At 41.2% G+C, this 26818-nt stretch overlaps 1 protein-coding gene across 2 annotated transcripts; it reads right to left on the bottom strand.

Annotated features, from left to right (window-relative positions):
• Positions 1-148: 148 nt before the first annotated feature.
• LOC106610167 (15-hydroxyprostaglandin dehydrogenase [NAD(+)]) lies at positions 149-26500 on the bottom strand. Of its 2 annotated transcripts, XM_014209349.3 has the most exons (7): positions 26245-26500; positions 25924-26047; positions 24508-24614; positions 22205-22301; positions 3204-3280; positions 1983-2146; positions 149-829 (listed from the first exon to the last, which is right to left on the bottom strand). In XM_014209349.3, the coding sequence occupies exons 1-7, from the start codon at positions 26335-26337 to the stop codon at positions 706-708; spliced, it is 786 nt and encodes a 261-aa protein (XP_014064824.1). In that variant the 5' UTR covers positions 26338-26500; the 3' UTR covers positions 149-705. The 2 variants fall into 2 exon arrangements, with proteins under 2 accessions (XP_014064824.1, XP_082834545.1); XM_082978419.1 differs by lacking the exons at positions 149-829; positions 1983-2146; positions 3204-3280 and adding an exon at positions 11851-11959.
• Positions 26501-26818: the final 318 nt, after the last annotated feature.

Genomic DNA, 26818 nt, shown 5'->3' with positions numbered 1-26818 from the left:
CGGCAACATACTTAGCCCAACGGCAACATGCTCAGCTAGGTAGCGTGCTGACAACTCCCCAGCCCTCAGGAGTCCTCTTTCTGCCAGCTAAACCTGCATTACTGTGTTACAGATACTGCGTTACGTACATAGTCATGTAACAAGGGAATGAGAAGAGGAAAGGAGTCAAAGTTTATTGTCTGACAGACAACAAAAATACAATTTTCACATATTCTATGATAATAAAGTATGCTATTGTATCATAAATATACTACAGTTATTTGGTAAAATTGTAAAGACATATTGTGCTTTGTGATAAAATGTCCATTTCATAATTGGGTAATAAGAATTTTTTCTTGACTAACTTGCCGAGTTAAATAAATAAAATAAAATAAATACAGCAGTCAATGTGTACCAAGTCTCTCATACTAGTCAAATCAACTGGAGGATTTTATGATGAGGGAAATCCGAAAACTAAACCCTCTTTGTCTACCTTTGTTCACACCTATTAAGTAAGACTACTGGAATCTTGGTTACATCCAACGTAGGCATACAAATAGAGGTCCCATTAAATTACTATTCTAATTCCTAATTCAATGGGCCTACATTTCTACCAATTCCATAGACACATGGGTCTACTTTCTGAATGACTCGATACTCCGACCACTTTAAATTCCTTTGTCTGGGTGGGTGACAGAAGTTCGACGGTATTCCGTGTTGTTCCTCTCAAGCGGACAGGGGCTCGTAGGTGTGGAAGTGGATCCCTTTAGAGCAGGTGATCTTCATCACAGCGCCGTTTAGACCGGTATCAGTTATCAGGCGCAACACTCCCTCTGCGATCAGCGACGGTCTTGGGATAGAGATCGAGAGATAGAGAGATAACAGGGTCGTGTTAGGTAGGGAACACAGTGTCCAGATAGTTCCTCCCTGGTTCATTCGGTTGTCTTCCGCCTGGTGTTTAATGAACACGACCCAGGAAAGAGAGAGGCCATGATCACACATTATCTTTCAATTCCTGAAGGTTTTTTGGATTGAATTGGACTAGCTAACAATTTAGATTGCAAAATGCCCTCATGATTATATCAGACAATTCCTGAAATATGATGTAACTAAATTCAACAATTTCCTGGCTGAAACAGATACAAGATCAACATTTAAAAAGGCCTCTTTTTGATGCTGTAGCCAACAGATTTATCAAATCGCCTTGCCCAAGGCCAAACAGCTTGGACAAGGTATTGCGAAATACTGTACTTTAAAAGCAACTGAGCTGGTAAATGTAAGCATTCAAGACTGAAGTGCATTCTGATATAAATAACAAAACTTGGCCTGCATATGATTTTAAGTGCATCTTATCTCAAACACACTTTTTTTCTCAATATTTGTCTTTGCATGTTTCGGATGCATATTGTAGCAAATCATTAATCATTTCAAATAATGTTGACAAAGTTAGTTAAGTCTTTCCTCAGAATACCCCTCAACGTGTGTATCTGTATATCTCTACCGCCATTTGCTTCTGAAGTAGAAAACCTTATCTGATGTCGTCCAAAGCACTCAAAACACAGTGACATAGAGAGGGGACAAGACACAAATACAACAGGAAGCTTCCAAGGCCCCCTCTCTCCTCTCTCCAGATAAGACAGGGAAACTGAGGAGGGATAACAACCTCCATGGCCTCCCACACATACTATGTGGAGGGAGGATTTAAGGAGGAAATGGACACTGATTAGGGAGGCTTTGCTACTCCAGATACTGTATTACTTGATGTCGTAGAATGGAGTTAGTATTTGGGTTGTTCCGCGGGGCCATGTGGGGAGGGTAAGCTGATTCTAGGTCTGTGCTGACTTGTTTAGGTATAAACAACACTTGTATACATTAATCTGAAGCAGTATCCTATACACACCACATAGGTTTACTGTAAATCTGAGTTATAAAGAACGTGATAGGTAATGAGTGTAAAAGGAGGGAAATGAGGCAACTTCTACACAACATGTATATGAACTCACTGAAGCACCCCGAACTTGTGCACGCTCCTCTTTAAGTCGTCCTTGAACTTGTCAAACTTGCCCATGTTGTCCTCGTGTTCCACGGAGCGCAGGAGAGGGGTGTCCACGAAGGCAGGGCACAGCGTGTTGATCCTCACACCATAGTTCTCCACCTCGGCTGCATCCTGCGTGGGGAGAGGAAAGGAACAGACGTGTCAGGGTGTGTGTGTGTGTGTGTGTGTGGTTGTGAAAGGAGCAACGTGTGTATGTGTGTGTTATGTGTGCGTATGTGTGTGTGTGGTATGTGTGTGTGTCTGTGTGTGTGAGATTGAGGAGCACAAACATGTCCGAACACGGTCAAGCGTAATCACCCAAAGCAAAGGAATGTGTCTAGGCCAGTGTTCTCCATGCCTTTCCTGGAGTACCCCCAGCCATTCCACATATCACGTATTCTAGTACAACATCTGATTCAACTGGTCAACTAATCATCAAGCCCTTCATTACTTAAATCAGGTGTACTGGTTTTGGATTACATACTGTATGTCTATTAATGTAGTCCAAAGTTTAGTATTTGTTCCCATATTAATCGCTCATAATGACTACATCAACGATTATCTGTAATCATGGTAATCATGGTAGCAGCCACATTAATGTAGAATTGTTTAGAAACATATTCTATTCTTATTTACAATAAAAGTGACTCCAAAATTATTGGGCACAAAATAATTTGAAACACAACACAAACAAAACAGCAAATGCATCCAACAAATTTTTTGAGTCACAAGCTTAATGTAGTCATTGCGTGCTAGGAATATGGGACCAAAAACTAAACGTATATATTTCTTGTACTTTTACCCCTTTTTCTACCCAATTTCGTGATATCTAATTGGTAGTCTTGTCCCATCGCTACAACTCCCGTATGGACTCGGGAGAGGTGAATGTCGAGAGCCATGCCTCCTTCGAAACACAGCCTGGGATCAAACCCAGTTCTGTAGTGATGCCTCAAGCACTGCGACAAGCCAATTGGTAGGCTATACTTTTTACTACTTTAATACACATAAGTGAATTTGACAGTCTGCACTTTAACCTCCTAGTCATTGATTTAAAATCTAAACTTTTGGAGTGCAGAGCCAAAAGAAGAATAAAGTGTTTACTGTCCCAATAATTACGGAGGGCACTGTATGTGGAACGTCTAGGTGTACTCGAGGAGAGGTTTGGGGGTGTGTGTTTGTTAGAACTCACCGCTATGGCTCTGGAGAAGCCTATCACACCGTGCTTTGTGGCCGTGTACACTGGCTGGTAGGGGGAATGAAGGAAAGCTGAAAAAGAAAGAAAGAAGAATAAACAAAGTTTAGTCATGATAACTCATCAACATACTCCACATGGCACCCATTTAAATCTCAGACATTTTTCATTGACGGCGCTTATCAACAATGCAATCACTCTAAAGGCATTGTTACAGAGGTTACTTGTCCTCTGTGTGTGTGTGTGTGTGTGTGTGTGTGTGTGTGGTGTGTGTGTGTGTGTGTGTGTGTGTGTGTGTAATTGCGCTATAGTGGAATCTACCAGTTTTTCTGAGATCTCATATCGCTTGCTAGAAATGAATGAGTACTGTAACTTATTCTCTATTCCTTTCCCATCATGGAAAAATAGGATCCTCCAAGGCAAAATATTTCTCCCTATTTCGCTTAAAACCTCTCTAGGCTAGGCGGGACGAATTCGTCCCACCTACGTAACAGCCACTGCAAGCCTGTGGCGCGATTTTCAAAACGTTAAAAATCCTATTACTTCAATTTCTCAAACATATTACTATTTTACAGCCATTTAAAGACAAGACTCTCGTTAATCTAACCACACTGTCCGATTTCAAAAAGGCTTTACAACGAAAGCAAAACATTAGATTATGTCAGCAGAGTACCAAGCCAGAAATAATCAGACACCCATTTTTCAAGCCAGCATATAATGTCACCAAAACCCAGAAGACAGCTAAATGCAGCACTCACCTTTGATGATCTTCATCAGATGACAACCCTAGGACATTATGTTATACAATACATGCATGTTTTGTTCAATGAAGTTCATATTTATATCAAAAACCAGCTTTTTACATTAGCATGTGACGTTCAGAACTAGCATACCCCCCGCAAACTTCCGGGGAATTCACTAACATTTTACTAAATTACTCACGATAAACGTTCACAAAAAGCATAACAATTATTTTAAGAATTATAGATACAGACCTCCTCTATGCACTCGATATGTCCGATTTTAAAATAGCTTTTTGGTGAAAGCACATTTTGCAATATTCTAAGTACATAGCCCAGGCATCACGGGCTCGCTATTTAGACACCCGGCAAGTTTAGCACTCACCATAATCATATTTACTATTATAAAAGTTTGATTACCTTTTGTTGTCTTCGTCAGAATGCACACCCAGAACTGCTACTTCAATAACAAATGTTGGTTTGGTCCAAAATAATCCATCGTTATATCCGAATAGCGGCGTTTTGTTCGTGCGTTCCAGACACTATCCGAAATAGTAAAGAAGTGTCACGCGCATGGCGCAATTCGTGACAATAAAATTCTAAGTATTCCATTACCGTACTTCGAAGCATGTCAACCGCTGTTTAAAATCAATTTTTACGACATTTTTCTCGTAGAAAAGCGATAATATTCCGACAGGGAATCTCCTTTTCGGCAAACAGAGGAAAAAATCCCAAAGGCGGGGGCGGTCGGGGTCACGAGCATAAGCCCAGTGTCCCTTGATCGGCCACTTGAGAAAGGCGATAATGTGTTTCAGCCTGGGGCTGGAATGACGACATTCTGTTTTTTCCTGGGCTCTGAGCGCCTATGGACGACGTGGGAAGTGTCACGTTAGAGCAGAGATCCTTAGTAAATGATAGAGATGGAAAAGAAGTTAAAGAAATGGTCAGACAGGCCACTTCCTGTAAAGGAATCTCTCAGGTTTTGACCTGCCATTTGAGTTCTGTTATACTCACAGACACCATTCAAACAGTTTTAGAAAATTTAGGGTGTTTTCTATCCATATGTAATAAGTATATGCATATTCTAGTTACTGGGTAGGAGTGGTAACCAGATTAAATCGGGTATGTTTTTTATCCAGCCGTGTCAATACTGCCCCCTATCCTAAACAGGTTTTAATTCAAACATGAAAAAGCTGTGCGTTTGTGTGTGTTGGGCCGGCCGCCGAGTTCTGTTTAAACCAGAACAATCTCCAGAACCTTACATTTCAGGAGAACTCGCATTCACCTCCAAATAATGGGCTCAACTTCCTTTTATGGACACATAAAACCTTCACCTTGTGAAGATCAATCATTAGTTTTCCCCTTTAAAAAGAATAGAGCCAGGGCAAACCTTAAGAGAAACCTGTTCTATGGAGTACTGCAGGGACCATTGTTTCTGAAAACTCTCAACACCTTTGTATAAGAGAACAGAAGTGAAATTAGATGGAAAAATCCCTCTGGGAACATAGTCAAATCAAAGGGAATTGAGCTCAAAGAGAATGTTTACATGCATTCTTAAAAAAATGTGTGCTAAGTAGAACCATATAGTGTTCTTCAGTTTTTCTGAACCCTTTTTGGTGCTAGGTAGAACCCTTTGCAGAGGGTCTACCATGTAGGGTTCTTCATAGAACACCTTGTATATGGTTCTACCAATAACCATTTTATTATCTAAAGGTTATTCTTAGAACCCTCTATGAATGGTTCCACCAGCCTTTAAAGTCAAAACTGTCTATCGTAAGGCCACTTGTTGGCGGGCTTAGTTAAACCCTAACACAGTGGTGTTAGGAAACCCTTGGTTTACAGGCCACGTCAGGCCTGCAAGTCACATTATGCTGGCTCGCAAAGTGATGTGTTATTGCTATTGGAATCCAGTCAGAGTTACGATATCCAACAAGTGGAATTGTTTAAATCAACCGCAACCTGCATTCAAAAAATTGCCAGGGTAGGGAAGATTAGATCCTTGACGTAGTCTCAGTATTCAAACTGGAACAACATCTCAGTAACGAATGCAATAAGTCCAACTACTAACAGATTGATTTAGTTAAAACAAAATGTTATTTATCTTTGTGTAGCATAAAATGTATCAACCAATCAATGTACTGTACAGTTGAAGTCGGAAGTTTACATACACTTAGGTTGGAGTCATTAAAACTTGTTTTTCCACCACTCCACAAATTTCTTGTTAACAAACTATAGTTTTGGCAAGTCGGTTAGGACACCTACTTTGTGCATGACACAAGTAATTTTCCAACAATTGTTTTCAGACAGATTATTTTACTTATCATTCACTGTATCACAATTCCAGTGGGTCAGAAGTTTACATACACTAAGTTGACTGTGCCTTTAAACAGCTTGGAAAATTCCAGAAAAATGATGTCATGGCTTTAGAAGCTTCTGATAGGCTAATTGACAACATTTGAGTCAATTGGAGGTGTACCTATGGATGTATTTCAAGGCCTACCTTCACACTCAGTGCCTCTTTGCTTGACATCATGGGAAAATCAAAAGAAATTAGCCAAGGCCTTGGGAGCAATTTCCAAACGCCTGAAGGTACCACGTTCATCTGTACAAACAATAGCACGCAAGTATAAACACCATGGGACCACGCAGCCGACATACCGCTCAGGAAGGAGACGCGTTCTGTCTCCTAGAGATGAACATACTTTGGTGTGAAAAGTGCTAACGAATCCCAGAACAACAGCAAAGGACCTTGTGAAGATACTGGAGGAAACAGGTACAAAAGAATCTATATCCACAGTAAAACGAGTCCTATATTGACATAACCTGAAAGGCCGCTCAGCAAGGAAGAAGCCACTGCTCCAAAACCGCCATATAAAAGCCAGACTACAGTTTGCAACTGCACATGGGGACAAAGATCGTACTTTTTGTAGAAATGTCCTCTGGTCTGATGAAACAAAAATAGAACTGTTTGGCTATAATGACCATCGTTATGTTTGGAGGAAAAAGGGGGAGGCTTGCAAGCCGAAGAACACCATCCCAACCATGAAGCACGGGGGTGGTGCACTTCACAAAATAGATGGCATCATGAATATGGAAAATGATGTGGATATATTGAAGCAACATCTCAAGACATCAGTCAGGAAGTTAAAGCTTGGTCGCACATGGGTCTTCCAAATGGACAATGACCCCAAGCATACTTCCAAAGTTGGGGCAAAATGGCTTAAGGACAACAAAGTCAAGGTATTGGAGTGGCCATCACAAAGCCCTGACCTCAATCCTATAGAAAATGTGTGGGCAGAACTGAAAAAGCATGTGCGAGCTAGGATGCATATAAACCTTATTCAGTTACACCAGCTCTGTCAGGAGGATTGGGACAAAATTCACCCATACTTATTGTGGGAAGCTTGTGGAAGGTTACCAGAAACGTTTGACCCAAGTTAAACAATTCAAAGGTAATGCTACCAAATACTAATTGAGTGCATGTAAACTTCTGACCCACTAGGAATGTGATGAAAGAAATAAAAGCTGAAACGAATCATTCTCTCTACTATTATTCTGAAATTTCACATTCTTAAAATGAACTGACCTAACTGACCTAAAACAGGGAATTTTTACTAGGATTAAATGTCAGGAATTCTGAAAAACAGAGTTTAAATGTATTTGGCTAAGGTGTATGTAAACTTCCGACCTCTACTGTATATGCAAAAACACATTAAAACAAACAATTCTGAAAATCACCCTGCATTAGAGCATGCTGGGAAATATGATAAATGGTTGTACATAGAACCCTTCTTGTCTTCCAAAGAACCCTTTTTGCCTTCCAAAGAATCATAAAAAAATCCTTTCTTCCAAAAAGGGTTCTTCCGATCAAAACGGTTCTTGGTAGTACCAGACCAGTCCACAAAAAAATATTATTTCTAAGAGTGTGTTAAAATGAGTTTAACTATGAGAACTCCCAAACCACCCATGTGTTCCCGCTGAATTTCAGTCCTGCAGGAGAGGGCATAAATATGGTAGCTGGAATTGTATAGGAAACATTGTATAAAGTCTTGACTTCAAATCTTATTGCCACTTCAGCTAAAAACAGTCACAAAAGTGACAAGGAGGAAAGGGATCTATAGGAGCCACAGGTTTCCTGCTGGGACACACAGGAAGCAAAGTATGTGCAATAACATGACACTATGGGGTAATTCATCATAAAACACCATTATCTCGCAGTTTCAGGCATACTTGTACTTCCCCTTATGCCTAAGCAGCTCGAACGGAGTGCTAATATAAAACGTCAGACTGCTCTTCCCTTATTTGGCACTACAGTGAACGATATACTGACTGTCTTAATTGGTTATTACAGTATAATACTGAACCAAATGCTTTCACCCTTTACCCTTGTGGGAATTGGCCTATATGGACAGGGCTACATTGAAATGTTTCATACAGAAGAAATGTGAAAATGCATAACCATTTTAGAAATTGATAGGAAACAGTTAGGAGGTAATCGGAAAATGATTAGACCAAATGTGAGTACACAACAGTTCACTTGACACAAGACTGAATCCAAACATTACACTGTTGATTTTATGTGCATTTTACATTTAGTGTACTTTGCCACTTTTGTTGAAAACGAAATCTGAAAATACTCTGGATACATTCAGTAACATGATAAGACTATTCCTGGAAAATGTGGGGTAGGTGCAACATAAGTCAAACATTACACAGGTTTGAGTGAGAAGACTAACTGCTGTCTCCAAGCGACCACACACCTCTCCAAAGTGTGCACAGTTCCTAAGCAATTTCAGTGCACTTTTATGGCTCAAAAGAAAAGTCTTCAACTATAAAGGTACTTTTGTGAGCTCTCCTAGCTGTGCCATTGAGGAACAAGCTCACGTGTAGTTGTTTAGTTTGGAACACAGCCCTGCATCCCCACCATAACACAATTGGGTGATTCTGCAACTTCGGGCACTTTGGCCATGCAAGATTTCAGAAATGAAAATATATTGAATAACCATTTTACCAGTATTATAATTGTCTTTGATTTGTCTAGAAATAGTATCTGATAATCGCTGTGATCGTACTATTCAGGAATTTATATATTTTTGTCATTTTTCTCAGACAGCCATTGACAAATGTTATTAAACATACCTTTTAGTTGAAAATGAAATATCATACAATTAATTTATAACACATTTCTTATACATTTGTCTTGCATTGAACATTATTTTAAGTGCTTTTTAAGGTTTTCCTAAAATTAAGAATTCAACAGAACACCTGAATGTTATGAACTTGCCTTTGTGACAGCTGAAAACATTTATTTATCCTAAAAAAAATAAGATATTTCCAGAAGTGGTAATTATTATAATTAGTTTTATCCAGTCGGATAAACACTCCAAACAGCCTACCCGACCACTTGGAGGTGTCTGCTTTGTCCTAAAGCATACCGTTGCCTCATTTTGTATTACATTCCAATGATAAATCTGGGGGGGGGGGGGGGACAAAAATGCAATTTCAGAATGTGGGGGGACATGTGTCCCCCCGTCCCCAGTGAAAGCTGCGCCCCTGAGTTCTCTGCAAAGGCAATATGCACGATGATCTCTTTCCGCAGATTCTCTTTTAATTCTCTCAGTTTGGAGTATCGGTCTCGAATGTTGTACACATGTTTCCGTAACTTCTCTTTCAATCCTTTGGAGAAGTCCTCTATTAGAATATGCAGTGTGCCACACACCTTTTCTTTAACTGCCAAATGTACAGTGAACTTATCTATGTTTCCCTCTTAGTTTTTCCTTTTCTCTCTCTTCAGCTTGTCTGTTCAACCGCAACAAAGTCAGATGTTTGAAGCTCTTTTGCTTGGAAAAGAGAGCCCTCTGTGTACATGCACTCTTTCTTCAGGTTCTCACAGTACAAAGACTCGATAAGGTTCTCATTGTTGCTGCAGCTGATCACTTTGTGATACTGTAGTTTGTCCGCCATGACTGGAGGTTGGCGTGGGTTTTGCAGAGGCATGTGTCCCTGTTCTGGACTGTTGGCTTAACAACCCAAAAAGGACATCTTTTGCAGAATTCATAGTAGGACATTTAAATCTCTGAATATTCCCTCTTAAAATTCTGATAAAGGTTCTAAATTATGCCATTCAGGAAGTGCTTCTGCTTTTTTTCTTGCATGTCCTTTTCCCCCTGTTGTTGCTCTACTGTTGACATCACGTTGATAGAATCTAGTGATTTTCTCTTCTGTGGCTGTGCTAATTATGTTACACTGCTTTTTCCTGGAGTATTGAAGGCTTGTTGGCCTGTTTTCATTTGTCCTCATTGCTTTTGCTGAAAATCCAAATTCACTGTTTGCGGCTTTGACCAGGCCATACTTTCTCAGGATGTTGCCTCTGAGCATTTTTTTAAGCCACTTGTTTGTTCTTGGCACTGCGCATTTAAAAAAAATACTTTTGCTTTAACTCTGCAATGATGGTATTTTGAAACAATAAAATCCTTCTCAAGTTCTTCGGAGTTCCCTTCATTTCCTGTTTTGTCTTTGGGGAATCTTGTCTCTCCATTTTCTTCATCAGTTGATCGTACGTATTTTTAGTATTTCTCAGTTTCCCGTTAAGCTTGCATGACATTTGTATCAGGGCGTGCATCAGGGGAAGCTAAGTTAGGGGTAGGTATGATGGCCTCATGTTCTGGCTGCAAGTCATCTGGTGACTGAGGTGTTGTGTTGCCTGATAGGTAGGTCTCCATTGTAACTGTTCTCTTTAAAGTCTGTCTTCTATTCCGTTGGTTACATTTCCATTGCCATCTCTTGCTCCTTTGTTCTCGCTTTGTAAGCTCAGAGATAGATTTCACTTATCCCTTCTCTTTTTTCTTCCAGTATCTCTCCCTGTCTTTTTGCAGATGTTCCTGGTATGTCTGTGACCTCTGTGCTGTTCTATGTGACATCTTCTAAAAACAAAGAAAAATACTACTCAAGTTTTCCAATTGTGCACAACTTGGAGCGTCTAAATTATACCACAAATTAAAGAAATTATAGCCTGTTTGGAAATGACTGACAATAAAAATATTCTCTACACAAGTAATATTTACCTAGGTTTTTCTTCAACTTCTGGAACAACTGTCTACTGCAGCCATGTGCTTCAGTGTCACAATAAGTTTCCATGGTAACTAAGTTAACTTCTCTTGACAAAACTTTATTAAATGAGGAATTTGCCCTCAGTGGTAGAAATGACACCACTACCAAAGGACAGGTATATTTTGTGTAAATAACAATATAAAGGGCATACTCACAATACATATGATTTAGATTTTATTTAACTGACTCTTCCTCTAGAAGATAACATTACATAATGTGTAATTATTCATGTTTTCTCATCGAAAAACATAGTGGAAGCTCAAAAGTCTGGGTCAGGGACAAGGGCAAAACAGTGAAATTGAGGTATAAAATGCATCTGAAAAGTAGCTAAAATACTAGATAGAGAGGTGTTAAAAAAATCTGGGGTGATGGTAGTCTGAACTTAACATATAAAGAAAAAAAACATATTTTTTAAAATAAAATCACAAAAATTGACCCTGAGGACATAGAAGTTCCTGTAGTTACAGAATCACCCAATTACTGTTGTTGTTTACGCAATCCAAAAACGGTCGCAATCAGGGTCAGGTGGGCTTGATCTGAACGCTTGTTCCATTGTCAACATAACTAGCTGTTATAAAATACCATCTTACAATGTTAGGCTTTCACAAGGAAATTCAGAAAAACAGATCGGAATTTAGGTGCATTCAGGTGGTGTGATGCAGCAATTTTTTCCTCACAATAAACAAACATAGGCTTATTCTGTTCAGAAGACCCCAGGATATGACAACATTAACTGTACATCAAACATAGTGATCATAAACATTGATTTGGAAATGTGAAGTGCACATTTGGACTCACAGGTGTTTGGCTTGCTTGTATGACATCAAAGCGGTATTTATTATAATCCTCAACATCTCATCTTTCAAAATACATCCAGTCCTCTTCATTTACAGCAGTTCTCACCTGGACAACAAAAAATGTGAAAAAGTTGGCCAATTACTGGAAGGGATGGCGGCAACTTGTTGTTGCGAGCGGTGCTGAAGTTCAGAATGGCTGTCAATAAAAATCCATACAATGCTGTGAAGCGCAGAGCCAGAACCCTTACTGAAGCAGCCACTACGCTCCAATTTAGGCGCTTAATATTGCCCAAATCTGCCATTTACAACTCGTATACAGGTACGAGTGTAAAGGGCTACATTATTTAAAATATATTTTACAAACTTTTTAACATATTTTTCCTGACTTTCCCAACTCACTCTGCTTGCTGTATAATCTGCAGTTCTGTCTATTGTGTCTTTGACTTGGTACTGTGTTGCTTTTGTTGTCCTTTTTAAATGTACACATCTTCTCGCCTGGGGCGTTTTATTCTCAGCAATGACGTCATATATATTGTTGGGTATGTTCACCTTCAGAGTCTTGAATGATGCATAACAAAACACATCTAGTATGATTAATGACAGTCTATAATTACACTGTACGGTTTCTGGGGAGGTCTAGAGTCACCAAGAACACAACATGATAAAATCCCACACCACATACAAAATGCTAAGCTAGGGACCCTGGGACTAAACACCTCCCTCTGCGGCTGGGTCCTGGACTTCCTGACGGGCCGCCCCCAGGTGGTAGGGGTGGGCAGCAGCGGGTCTGCCACTCTGATCCTCAATAAGGGGGCCCCTCAGGGGGTACCTGCTTGGTCCCCTCCTGTACTCCCTGTTCACCCACGACTGCATGGCCAAGCACGACTCCAATACCATCATTAAATTGGGGCGGCAGGTAGCCTAGTGGTTAGAGTGTTGGATTTGTAACCGATAGGTTGCAAGATCGAATCCCTGAGCTGACAATCTGTCAAATCTGTCATTCTGCCCCTCAACTGCCCCTCAAGGCAGTTAACCCACTGTTCCTGGGCCGTCGTTGAAAATAAGAATTTGTTCGTAACTGACTTGCCTAGTTAAATAAAGGTTAAAGGTTGTGCTGACACAATGGTGGTGGGCCTGACCACTGACGATGATGGGTCAGCCTATAGGGAGGAGGTCAGAGACATGGCGTTGTGGTGCCAGGACGACAACCTCTCTCTCAATGTTATCAAGATGGGAGATAATTGTGGACTGCAGGAAGAGGAGGGCCGAGCACGCCCCCATTATCATTGACAGGGCTGTTGCATTGCTGCCTGGTATGGAAACTGCTTGGCATCTGACCTCAAGGCGCTACAGAGGGTGGTGCGTGTGGTCCAGTACATCACTGGGGCCAAGTTTCCTGCCATCCAGGGCTTCTATACCAGGCGGTATCAGAGGAAGGCCCTAAAAATTGCCAAAGCCTCCAGCCACCCTAGTCATAGACTGTTCTCTCTGCTACCGCACGGCAAGTGGTACCGGAGCGCCAAGTCTAGGTCCAAAAGGCTCCTTAACAGCTTCTACCCCCAAGCCATAAGGCTGCTGAACAGCTAATATCAACTGACACCCTTTGTACATTTCAGGTTAGGCTCCTCTTACCACACATCATGAAGAACAGGGTGAACCAAAACAATGATTTACATCAAACATACCGCAATCCAATATAGGAGCTGTCAGTCAGTCAGTTCGTCAATCAGTCAGTCATTGCATAACTTGCCAGTGAAGTAAGAAGCCTGTACCGAACACTACAGTGGGTCCACCTACATTCCAAAGTTCCTTGTCCCATTAGAGGCAGCTGCCATTTAAAGTGGGGCCTGTGAGCGCCTGCAGCTTTTGCTGCGGTTGTACATCAAGCAGCATCTTGCCAACCGTTTCTTCTCAATGGTAAAGAAAACAAACTGATGTCATGTCAGCGCTGTTTTGGCTTTGGGGTAGAGATAATGTGTGATGCTGTTGTCCATTGTAGCTAGCCTATCTAACAGTTCTATCACTGTTACATAATCACGGTTAGAGTGATTAAAACAATATTTAGCATATTTATTTATTTTCCCTTTCTGTAATACATTTCCAGTGTTCTATTTATGACACTCAAGGTGCACGTTGATGGTCACTAGGCTTTATACGGAATGTTATGGATTATGCTCATTTCGGTTGATAGTGATTGACGTCAGACTGGAGGTACAAGGACACACTGACAAAAGCTGACAAAAGCCGCTTCCTTTGTTTTGAACTGGCGAGCCTCTCGGGCTGGTGTTTACAGAACATTTGGTGATGTCTGATTTAGAATATAAAGGGCCTGTCTCCAAGAGGCCAGTTAGACATGATGTCTACTTCTGTGCAGGAGGTGTCTCCCTGTTGGAACTTGTAATAAACCAGCTTTTATTTCTCAATTCTCTTTTCTTTAGTCCATCTGGAAATTCCGAAGAGGATGAGACCTTAAGGTTTTCAGCCATGTTCGTTTAGCGAAGCTTCAGAATCAGCTCTCTGGAGGTGAGTCAATTGTGTTAACCCCTCTGTGGTGGAGACTTTTCTGGCTTCTCTCACCAAGAGGTATTTCTGAAATTTGATGAATGAGCCTCGTTGTCAATTAATGATCTTGGTTTTGTTGTAATCGAGTTGGTTAAAAGTCCGTGGGTAAAAGTCGCTCCTCCAGTCAGCTGTGTGGTTTGTGTGCTGCAAAACAATGAATTTGGGAAGGGTGTGCCTGGTTCGACCCGGGTGGGGTTCTGAGTACGTGAGTGCTCTGTGAATATCGATAATAACCAATTTAAAACCTCAAGTGGCATCTGCCTCGGCAGTGTTGTCCTGGTGGGAAAGTAACCAATCGGTTTCAAATAGCACACAATTGGGAGAGCCCTCTGGGACCAGGGATTAGCAGCATCTGGTCTTTTTTAGATAATGCTAGCAAAGGATACAGTGCTACTGTGTAGCAGGGTTGTTATTTTGGACAAGTAGGGCATAACCTCTCATGGGTAGAGCCTGTGTGGAGTGTTCATTTGCTTGTTTGGTACAGTTGGTACCTCAGTTTGTGGTTGTGTCAGAGTGCAGGCCCAGTCACCGTTGGTGAACTATATGGTTCACTTACATTTTAGTCATTTAGCAGACACTTTTATCCAAAGCAACTTACAGTAGTGAATGCATACATTTCATACATTTTTTTTCTCCATACTGGTCCCCCGTGGGAATCAAACCCACAACCCTGGCATTGCAAACACCATGCTCTACCAACTGAGCCACACGGGACCATGCCTGTGTCTGGTCCATTACGGATCCTGTTGTCACGTTTTAGGGTGTTGGTTCACTTTGTGACTGACTGTATTCCCCCCCCAAATCTAGACTGGAGTTGTTTACCAAGACGACACTAAATGTTCCTGAGTGGCCTAGTTTCAGTTTTGACTTAAATCTACTTGAAAGTCTATGGCAAGACTTGAAATGGCTGTCTAGCAAAGATCAACAACAAAGTTGAGAGAGCTTGAAGAATGTGAAAAATAATAATGGGCAAATGTTGCACAATTCAGGTGTGCAAAGCTCTTGGAAATTACCCAGAAAGACTCACAGCTGTAATCTCTGCCAAAGGTGATTCTAACATGTATTGTCAGAATCACCACTTTGACATTAGAGTATTTACCACTTTGACATTAGAGTATTTACCACTTTGACATTAGAGTATTTACCACTTTGACATTAAAGTATTTACCACTTTGACATTAAAGTATTTTGTGTAGATCGTTGACCAAAAATTATAATTAAATACATTTTAATCCCACTTTGTAACAACAAAATGTGGAAAAGGTCAAGGGGTGTGAACACTTTCTGAAGGCACTGTATCGGAATCACCCACAGGCATGGTTGGGGAATGTCTTGTTTTGGTTAGTAGCATAACTTTCACTTATCTGCTAGCGACAGCACTGAGGAATAGCATCTACAAGTAGCGTAATGATAGAATATGATGTTACCAGGTGCACAGGGATGTGTTTACGCATCTCTAAAATATTTGGATGATCTTGGACATGCACAGAGTTGTACCTCAGTATAACCACGTGGTTGTAAACTGGTTGAAATGACGTCATGTCAACCAGCTTTGCCTGTTGTGCTGGGACAACTTGAATCGGAAGCTTCTCTCTCCCTCTCGAAACTATTATGCAATGAGTAATGAACGAGGAACGAAAGAGAAAGAAACGAAAAAGAGAAAGAAGTTGCGAAGACAGGGGGAAAAAAACTAAAAAACATCACAGGAAGAAATGGGGTGGCAGGTAGCCTAGTGGTTTGAGCGTTGGACTAGTAACCGAAAGGCTGCAAGATTGAATCCCCGAGCTGACAAGGTAAAAAATCTGTCGTTCTGCCCATGAACAAGGCAGTTAACCCAGTGTTCCTAGGCCGTCATTGAAAATAAGAATTTGTTCTTAACTGTCTTGCCTAGTTAAATAATGGTTAAATAAAAAATATTCAGTTTAAAATCTGCCTCAGCAGGACAATGATTAACCTCCAGTCTCCAGTTAGGACAGTTGTCAGTCAGAAGTTCAGTTGGAGTTTGAATTCCAGCCCAGGATCTAAACAACCTACATGGAATTATTTCACAACTCTCTCTTTAGTTGCTCAGTCTATGAGTTTGGGGATTAGGTCCAAACAACCACAAAATCCTGTCATCCAACATCATCTATCATCCAACACAGCCACAGAACAATATTTCACCAGAACCTCATGATCGACATCTGGGAGATTCTTGGCCCACGGTTGTAAACTGCGCCGGGTGATATTTCCTCCTTCTCTCTGCCGGCAAACCTTAGGAGGAATCTAACTTGGAGTTGACTGTGCTATTGTTTACCATGCAGGGTCTCAAATGTAGAGATGAGGGGATAGATATACAGTGTCAATGTAAAGTGTGTGACTGAATAGAGTCACATGGAATATTTAGCAGAGAATCAACTTAATACTAAACGGTTTGTGAATTGGCTGAGGGAGAATGGAGTTCAGGCATATCTGTGTCAAAGTGCAGACAGAGAGAGAGACATAGAGAGAAAGAGAGAGAGACAGACAGACAGACAGAGACAGAGAGACAGTTGGTGATAAAGAGGGAGGGAGAGAGAAAGAGAGAGAAGAGAAAGAGAAAAGAGAAAAGAGAGAGAGAGACAACATAAAACACCAAATAAAAAGGAAGCGATTCCCAAACCTTCCATAACAAAGCCATCACCTACAGAGAGATGAACCTGGAGAAGAGTCCTCAAAGAAAGTTGGTCCTGGGGCTCTGTTCACAAACTGACCCCAGAAAGCCCCAGGCCAGCGACACAATTAGACCCAACCAAATCATGAGGAAATAAAAAGATAATTACTTGACCCATTGGAAAGAATTTACAAGCATTACGCTACACTAACATCTGCTAACCATGTGTATGTGACCAATAAAATGTGATTTGATTTGAATTAACAAAAAACAGAGCCAACTAGAATGCTATTTGGCCCTAAACAGAGAGTACACTTGGGCAGAATACATGACCACTGTAACTGACACAAAATTAGAAAAGCTTTGACTATGTACAGATTCACTGAGCATTTCCTTGCTTTTGAGAAAGGCCGCCATAGGCAGACCTTGCTCTCAAGAGAAGACAGGCTATGTGCACACTGCCCACAAAATGAGGTGGAAACTGAGCTGCACTTCCTAACCTCCTGCCAAATGTGTGACCATATTAGAGACACATATTTCCACAAATTCCAAAACAAATCCAATTTTGATAAACTCCCATATCTATTGGGTGAAATACCACAGTGTGCCATCACAGCAGCAAGATTTGTGACCTGTTGACACAAGAAAAGGGCAACCAGTGAAGAACAAACACCATTGTAAATACAACCCATATTTACTTTCCCTTTTGTACTTTAACTATTTGCACATTGTTACAACACTGTATATAGACATAATATGACATTTAGAATTATCTCTATACCTTTGGAACTTTTGTGAGTGTAATGTTTTCATTTTATATTATCCATTTCACTTGCTTTGGCAATGTAAACATGTTTCCCATACCAATAAACCCTTTTGAATTTAGAGAGCGAGAGAAAGAGAGAGAGAGAAAGAGAGAAAAGTCACCATCCTCCAGTTTATATACGGTTCTACCTTAATCAAACACAAGCAACTATGTTTGCAGCACTGATGTTCACATTCCAAAGGCCTCCCAAAGATACAGTCTGTTTTCTGATCAAAGGATTATAATTTCTTAGAGTTCGCACTGGAGATTTCAAGCACAACATTCTCCAGTTGTATTTACAACTGTTTTATTACTGAAACTTAATGTATTACCTATGTTATTGTCAGTATTGTAGTATTTCAACAAGCAGACCCAGGGACCCGCTCTACCTTTTGGGGCATTAGTGAGATTTAGTTAATTTATTATTTTCATTTTTTATTTAACTAGGCAAGTCAGTTAAAAACAAATTCTTATTTACAATAACAGCCTACCGGGGAACAGTGGGTTAACTGTTCAGGGGCAGAACGACAGGTTTGGGGATTCAATCCAGCAACCTCTCGGTTACTGGCCCAACGCTCTAACCACTAGGCTACCTGCCGCCCCAAGTTGGGCCCCCCGGGCAAACCATTTTAGTGGCCCCTGTGATAGAAACATAACGTCTTTACCTGATTTATTTGATATGAATGGTTAACAATTAATATTTAACTAATAGTAAGATATTATGTCCTACTAATGCTGTGTTTTTATGATCTCCACTCTAGTTCCCTGTAGCTAATCTTGGCATATGGTCACTAGAGATGGCTTGAGCTGACAAATAAGTTAAACACTGCATTACATCGACAAGAATGCGTTTTACTAGAGATAGCTTAAGAGTATAACAATCCCTCATTGTCTCAAAATCATCCTTGCATTTGGGAAACTAAGCCAAGGTGGGGTTAAGACAACAACCCCGTGCAGATAACGACCGGATGAACCCTTATGACGCTCCTTGGTCTGCAAGGGCCATGACTAAGCCTTCTGAACCAGCCATGACTAAGCATTCTGAACCAGCCATGACTAAGCATTCTGAACCAGCCATGACTAAGCATTCTGAACCAGCCATGACTAAGCATTCTTAGTGTCAGCTATATAAAGAACTCTGCATTTACATTTTAGTCATTTAGCAGACGCTCTTATCCAGAGCGACTTACAGTAGTGAATGCATACATTTCATGTACTGGCCCCCCGTGGGAATCGAACCCACAACCCTGGCGTTGCACACACCATGCTGGCGTTGCAAACACCATGCTCTACCAACTGAGCCACAGAGCCTAGAAATTACAAAGTTTCTCTCACTTGATTAGAATATTCCACGACCCCCCCCACCCCGACAGCGGAGAGAAAAATTTACGTTTGAAAGTAAATTTCCTGCAATTCTACCATTTTTCCATGACTTATGCCATGTAAATAATATATGAGTGAGAGTGACCAACAAAATCAATGGGGGCCACCTGGAGGTCAGGGGCCCTGGGCACGACCCCAGCATTCCCGGTTGGTATTCGGTCATGATTACTACAAGTTTAGATAGCTGGCTAGACTAACTTACCAATCCATTTTTATTTTGCTGACATGGCTAATTGAGTGACTGTCAGTGACGGACATAACAAGAGACAAATTGCTGATGCATAACCAAATTTCGAACTTGCACCTTATATATTCTACTATTCTAACTCTTAACAGTAAGTTGAGAGTACATTTTTTTTTAAATAAACACAGATAGATCATTCTTTTTTGGGGGAGCATAAGCTTATGTCACTTATGCCTGGAAGTGGCCCTGCGCAGACCAATGATAATAGATACAATTATGTTGAAATTAGACAAGAGCACTTGACTCAAGTCCACGAGTACTATTGCACAAACTGTGGATCTTGGCACAGAAGTCACAACACCACATGACCACCACAGCCCAGTGAGAGGCTTGGCCACCTGTCTGGACTCTGCACTCTGTCGGCAGACATGTTAGCTCCCTGTGACCGCGTGTTCAAGAACCCAGAGGGGTCACGGGAAGGGAAATCTCTGCTGCTTACCAGACCAGGGGTCTCATTTATCAACCATGCATAGGCACAAATCTGTGTGGAAACCATGCGTTGAAAAACGTTCACGCAGTGTGAAATTGATCAATATGAACGTTTGCTTGAGAGTGTGCGTAAGTGTACACACAGCCATGACCATGCGTACGCACAGGACCAAGTGGTGGATTAAGGAAACTGCTTGTCAAGCGTAGAATGGGGAAAATATGCTGAAATTGTGAGAGTAATAATTAAATCATTTTTCAATTTTGATTGTATTTCCATTGGGAATTCATGAAACATCGCTTGGCAAACTATATAATTTGACCACATAAGTGCATTTGTTACAATAATGATCAATATAAAGTACAGTAATTTGTTTAAATGAGAGGTACGTGTCAAAGTGAAACCATTGTTGACATACTATAAGATTGAGATAATGGGAAATTGCATGAGAGACGGCTAACCTTGCTCTGTTGAAAGATTTGGCACACGCTGCATTTTGCAGAGAGCGAGTTTTTAGAGACAGGTGGCACATTTTCTGCATTAAGTACAGATTGGCTCATCAGATATCGTTTCCTAAAAAACAATCGTATAGGATTTTTGAGAAGATTTAAGATGTACTTTAAAAAGGCAAATGCATACCATTCCGGTGCACATCCAAGTGCTATCCACCCTTTGGTTTTCGGCAACGGACACTTTTCAGTGGGGGCTTGCCGATCACAGCCCTCCATGAGCCAATATTTTCGATGCAATCATCAGCAAAACAAACATTAAAGCATACAATTTCCATGCACCATCTCACAACAGGTGGGTTCCCAAACATGAATGGAGCAATAGACGGCACCCACATCAGCATAACATCATCATCCTAAACGATTTCAACTATGTGAACAGAAATGGATGTATGGCTGGATGGATGGCTTATTGGCAAGTGTTGCCTGCTCATTTGAAGTATATTTGCCATTGCTAAGGCAACTTGAATTGTCCCAATGGTCCTCTTTTGGTAGTTGTTTTTATTTTTATTGGTCAGGTCACAACTGAGTGAGCCAAATAAAACCTTCTGGTTGTACTCAATCTGACACTAGCACCTCTATTTTAGTCACGGAAATGTTTTTTTTTGGTTGCACCGTTGTATTTCATGGTACGGAGTTGTAAATCCCCCTAGGGCTTTAAAGGGAGGATTTTGACCATATATGGTTAATTAGGGACGTTTCAAAATGCAAACAGCCAAGGTTGTGCTACAGTACTGAGGCTGAGAACAATTGGTATTTACCAGTGGTTATCTCCTACCAGTGTGGGTATGACGCTTGTAGAATTGTTTGATAAATCACCATTTTTCTATGAGTACCACCATTCTAAAATCCGTTTGTTAGTCCAAACCCCACCCAGCTGGTACTCAAGGCAGACTTGAGAAAACGCAGAAAGCATTTGAAAGATTTTGAATAGCATGTGAACCCAGGTGTGCTGCTTATATGAAAACAGATTTAGTGACACTTGACTGAGTCTCACAGTCAGTGGGCTGTCTGTCATGGCATTACTGTCTCCATTCCAACAAATCTCTCCCAATCCAACACAGCCCACCACACACCAAATTGACCCCCCCCCCACCACTTCCTTGTCAGTTTAATGATTTTACTGCCGGATCAAGATGTAAGTCATTGAACCACAGACAGACATTCAGACAATTCTTGCACAAAGTGGTTGCGCTAGCTGACCTGGATTGCACTAATAACATGCTTTCTCAATCTCCACATGCCGCTGTGGAGAAAGATTGAAAAATGAGAAGTGCCGTAGTTGTTAGCTTGCCGACTGAGGCGATAGAACAGCCTTAACCTACCCCACTAAGCAAATAGTAGACGCACACAGCAATGCTTGTTGTCCACTGTGAAAACAACATCAAACTCTAATCTATCAAGCGGTAATGTTGCAATGTTTGCCTTACACCTGTGTTGTGTTGTGTTATGGTACACTGTGTAACCATATTGTACCAAAACAAAGGCCAGGGAATTTCAACATTAACAGTGAATGAAGTCAATGTGGTTCTTTATAGCTGATGACCTGTGACATATTCCATTGCATAGGGGTTGCTCACATCAGCTGAAAGCAACTGCATTGCCAAAGACATAGCTAGTCATTCCCACATCCACATCCACCAATGTTTCCCTTTTTCTTATGTCTGTGAAGGCGTCAATGTATTGAAGTGCAGCGTACAGTACAAAGCAACCGCTTGAGAAGGCTTCCGTGTATTGACGTGCAGCGTGGAGTACATAAGGTACTGATGCATGTATGGAGCAGCCTTACCTGCCATGGATGAGACATTGATGATGACTCCTCCTTCTTTTCCATACTCTTTGCTCATATGATCCAGGGCCAGGTAAGTTCCCTTGATGACTGATGTCTATGGAGAGAAACAAGAGGGCTTGAGTTTCAATATCCGACACATACAACAGTCACACTGTATTGCTCTTATTCAGACTGTGGTAGAACTCTTCGCTGATGTCATGTAATGTAAACTAGGCTAAACTACAGCATCATGTAATATAATGTGAACTAGGCTGAACTACAGCATCATGTAATATAATGTGAACTAGGCTGAACTACAGCATCATGTAATATAATCTAGGCTAAACTACAGCATCATGTAATATAATCTAGGCTAAACTACAGCATCATGTAATATAATGTAAACTAGGCTAAACTACAGCATCATGTAATATACTGCTCAAAAAAATAAATGGAACACTTAAACAACACATCCTAGATCTGAATGAAAGAAATAATCTTATTAAATACTTTTTTCTTTATATACTTGAATGTGCTGACAACAAAATCACACAAAAATAATCAATGGAAATCCAATTTATCAACCCATGGAGGTCTGGATTTGGAGTCACACTCAAAATTAAAGTGGAAAACCACACTATAGGCTGATCGAACTTTGATGTAATGTCCTTAAAACAAGTCAAAATGACGCTCAGTAGTGTGTGTGGCCTCCACGTGCCTGTATGACCTCCCTACAATGCCTGGGCATGCTCCTGATGAGGTGGCGGATGGTCTCCTGAGGGATCTCCTCCCAGACCTGGACTAAAACATCCGCCAACTCCTGGACAGTCTGTGGTGCAACGTGGCGTTGGTGGATGGAGCGAGACATGATGTCCCAGATGTGCTCAATTGGATTCAGGTCTGGGGAACGGGCGGGCCAGTCCATAGCATCAATGCCTCCCTCTTGCAGGAACTGCTGACACACTCCAGCCACATGAGGTCTAGCATTGTCTTGCATTAGGAGGAACCCAGGGCCAACCGCACCAGCATATGGTCTCACAAGGGGTCTGAGGATCTCATCTCGGTACCTAATGGCAGTCAGGCTACCTCTGGCGAGCACATGGAGGGCTGTGCGGCCCACCAAAGAAATGCCACCCCACACCATGACTGACCCACCGCCAAACCGGTCATGCTGGAGGATGTTGCAGGCAGCAGAACGTTCTCCACGGCGTCTCCAGACTCTGTCACGTCTGTCACGTGCTCAGTGTGAACCTGCTTTCATCTGTGAAGAGCACAGGGCGCCAGTGGCGAATTTGCCAATCTTGGTGTTCTCTGGCAAATGCCAAACGTCCTGCACGGTGTTGGGCTGTAAGCACAACCCCCACCTGTGGACGTCGGGCCCTCATACCACCCTCATGGAGTCTGTTTCTGACCGTTTGAGCAGACACATGCACATTTGTGGCCTGCTGGAGGTCATTTTGCAGGGCTCTGGCAGTGCTTCTCCTGCTCCTCCTTGCACAAAGGCGGAGGTAGCGGTCATGCTGCTGGGTTGTTGCCTTCCTACGGCCTCCTCCACGTCTCCTGATGTACTGGCCTGTCTCCTGGTAGCGCCTCCATGGTCTGGACACTACGCTGACAGACACAGCAAACCTTCTTGCCACAGCTCACATTGATGTGCCATCCTGGATGAGCTGCACTACCTGAGCCACTTGTGTGGGTTGTAGACTCCGTCTCAGGCTACCACTAGAGTGAAAGCACCGCCAGCATTCAAAAGTGACCAAAACATCAGCCAGGAAGCATAGGAACTGAGAAGTGGTCTGTGGTCCCCACCTGCAGAACCACTCCTTTATTGGGGGATGTCTTGCTAATTGCCTATAATTTCCACCTGTTGTCTATTCCATTTGCACAACAGCATGTGAAATTTATTGTCAATCAGTGTTGCTTCCTAAGTGGACAGTTTGATTTCACAGAAGTGTGATTGACTTGGAGTTACATTGTGTTGTTTAAGTGTTCCCTTTATTTTTTTGAGCAGTGTATAATGTAAACTAGGCTAAACTACAGCATCATGTAATATAATCTAGGCTAAACTACAGCATCATGTAATATAATCTAGGCTAAACTACAGCATCATGTAAGATTGATTTTGAAGTTAGTCAAGTAGCAGATTGTTTTGGAAAAATAGATTTTCACAAACTATTTCAATTACAAGACATTCAAAGACAAAAATACATTCAATCTAACATTTACTGGAGTTAGTCACACACACACACACACACACCACACACACACACACACACACACACACACACACACACACACACACACACACACACCCCTCTTACCAGATTTACTTCAATGGTCTTCTCCCAGTCCTTCTCATTGTTGATGCCAGCATTGTTGACAACAATGTCCAATCTTCCAAACCGGTCAACTGTACTTTGAAAAGCATCTGCAATATGAAAGAAGAGTCCAACACTTGATTAACTATAGAACTATAGATGAACCCCTACAAGAAGAACACTACCAGTCCATAAGAGATGGACATTTGTCAAGAACATTGCGTCTTTATTTACATCTAAACTATCATTTCGGTTCTATATCAAAGAAGAACATCTAGCTCTTAGATTGATTATACAGGCTGTATTTACTACAAGAACACTGCATCTTTGTCTATCTAAGCAAACAAGTACATCCAAACAATTATCTAAGCCACAAAAACTGCAGTATAACAGGTATTCACCAGCACCTGCCTTTCAGCGGAAAACATTCCACAAGAAAACCTTCAATTAAAAAGATGATATAATTATAATCACCTTAACCAAGCTAGGAACAACAAGTCAAGTATGTTGCTTGACTTTAACAACAAATGTCTAACAAATGTCCAGTTTTACAAGACTAAATAGACTGTGTCGACGTTTAAGTTTCAGTCGTGCACTGACATTGTTCAGTGTTGGTTGAATGGACTCTTATAAGCGCAGATATTTAGGTAAGGCTACATCCAAGAACATTCCAATGTCTTTTGCCTGGGGCGTTTTGGAAATCATGTCAAAAGTAACTAATTCATTTCCACACAATGAAAGTCTGTTTCAGAGGTGAATGATGTCTTAAAATAGGTAGGCCTAAGGCCTAAAGGTGATCGAAAATGAGAATATTCAGAATTCTAAACCACTGCGCAGCATGAAATAAAATAGACTATTATGCATTTAGGCAAAATGCTAAAGTTAGACTAGGCATATAGCTATACTTTAAAAAAAACTAGGTTAGGCTAATAACTATAATAACCTCTAAAGAAAAAATAGCAGTACCCTAGTAAAGTTGCAATTACCTTTGCCTTGTCACTGTTACCATGGTTACCCCATGGACACAACAGTATCTTCTTTACAAGCCAGAATGTAAAATAAAATTAGATGTACATTTACTTTACCGGTTGTCCATACTGTTGGTCCTTTTTACAGTACGGAAGTGGCGATAAAATGTCCATAGGAATGTATAATCAAACCAACTTTTCAAACCGCTGGTAGTGGGTTCAAATGTTTATCACCCGAAACATGCTCACACGATGTAAATACATGCACGCGATGTATGCATACTTTCCGAGCTCGTACACGTGTTTATATTGTTTCGTGCATGTGCCAGGTGATAAAAAGCAGTGCCAGCGCTTAGAGCTTGTGAGAGGAAATGTTCCAAACTAATGAATTGCATTCATCTCAAGACTATGATCCAGAAGTATCACAGTTTTATTGTCAGGCAACCATTACCTTTAAGTTTCAATCTGTCCGTCACGTCACACTGAATGAAAATGCAGTTCCCATCTCCAAACTCTCCATCTAAAATCTTCTTGCATTCCTCTCCGACACTTTCATTCAAGTCAACAAGTGCAACCTGCGGGTATAAAGTCAGAACATCTACAAAACTATGTCCAAATATTTAAAGAGGTTCTTGTGCAACACAGTTGGTTTTGGCTCCATACAACCACGATAGGTTGGTACAAGCGCCGCGCGTAAAATGCGTAAAGTAACCAAAACCACCGTCCATTTACGGTCGACAATAGGCTAATAACTTTATATATAAACACCAACCTTTGCTTCATTCTTCAGAAGGCTTTCTGCGACGGCTCTACCGATACCTTGCGCTCCGCCCGTAACTAGAGCCACTTTACCTCGCAGAGTCATCTTTTACGCTTCATCTGGCTGCGACACGCAGCGCTGCTTTATGTAGGCTCCTATATCATCGGGTACATTAGTTGTCAGGAAAGGGGCGTGTGGTGTATGTAGCGCTAAATAAACACACAGCGGATAATTACGACGTCTCGTCTTTCACCTTTTTCATATTCCAAACCGACCTCCTAATGAGATAGGCCTACAGTAGAAGCTCACTACTGGCATCATATAATTACATATTGCTCAATTTAATATGTTCTCTGTGACTGGCAACAAAGAGCATAAGGGAATATCTACTGCTATGCTCTTCATATTGTGCAACCATGCAGTGAAGTCATAAAACTCGCTGTTGCTGCCCTATGTACATGTCATGGAATCACTTGTCACTTTAATAATGGAACACTAACTTTAATAATGTTAACATACTGCTTTACTCATTTCATATGTATACAGTATACTGTATTTTGGTCAATGCCCCCCCAAAATTGCTTGT

This window comes from Salmo salar, chromosome 08, assembly GCF_965601325.2.
Source record: "Salmo salar chromosome 08, fSalSal1, whole genome shotgun sequence".
Classification (NCBI taxonomy): domain Eukaryota; kingdom Metazoa; phylum Chordata; class Actinopteri; order Salmoniformes; family Salmonidae; genus Salmo; species Salmo salar.
The sequence above is the reverse complement of the archived record's forward strand: the minus strand, read 5'-3'. Positions and strand labels throughout refer to the sequence as shown.

What these genes read in the sequence shown, in the direction of transcription:
- LOC106610167 (XM_014209349.3), bottom strand. Translation starts at nt 26,337, where the DNA reads ATGACTCTGCGAGGTAAAGTGGCTCTAGTTACGGGCGGAGCGCAAGGT. An exon ending in AGACCATTGAAGTAAATCTG is followed by an intron (nt 22,302 to 24,507) that starts GTAAGAGGGGTG and finishes TTCTCTCCATAG; the next exon opens with ACATCAGTCATCAAGGGAAC. An exon ending in CAATGTCTCATCCATGGCAG is followed by an intron (nt 3,281 to 22,204) that starts GTAAGGCTGCTC and finishes TTTCTTTTTCAG; the next exon opens with CTTTCCTTCATTCCCCCTAC.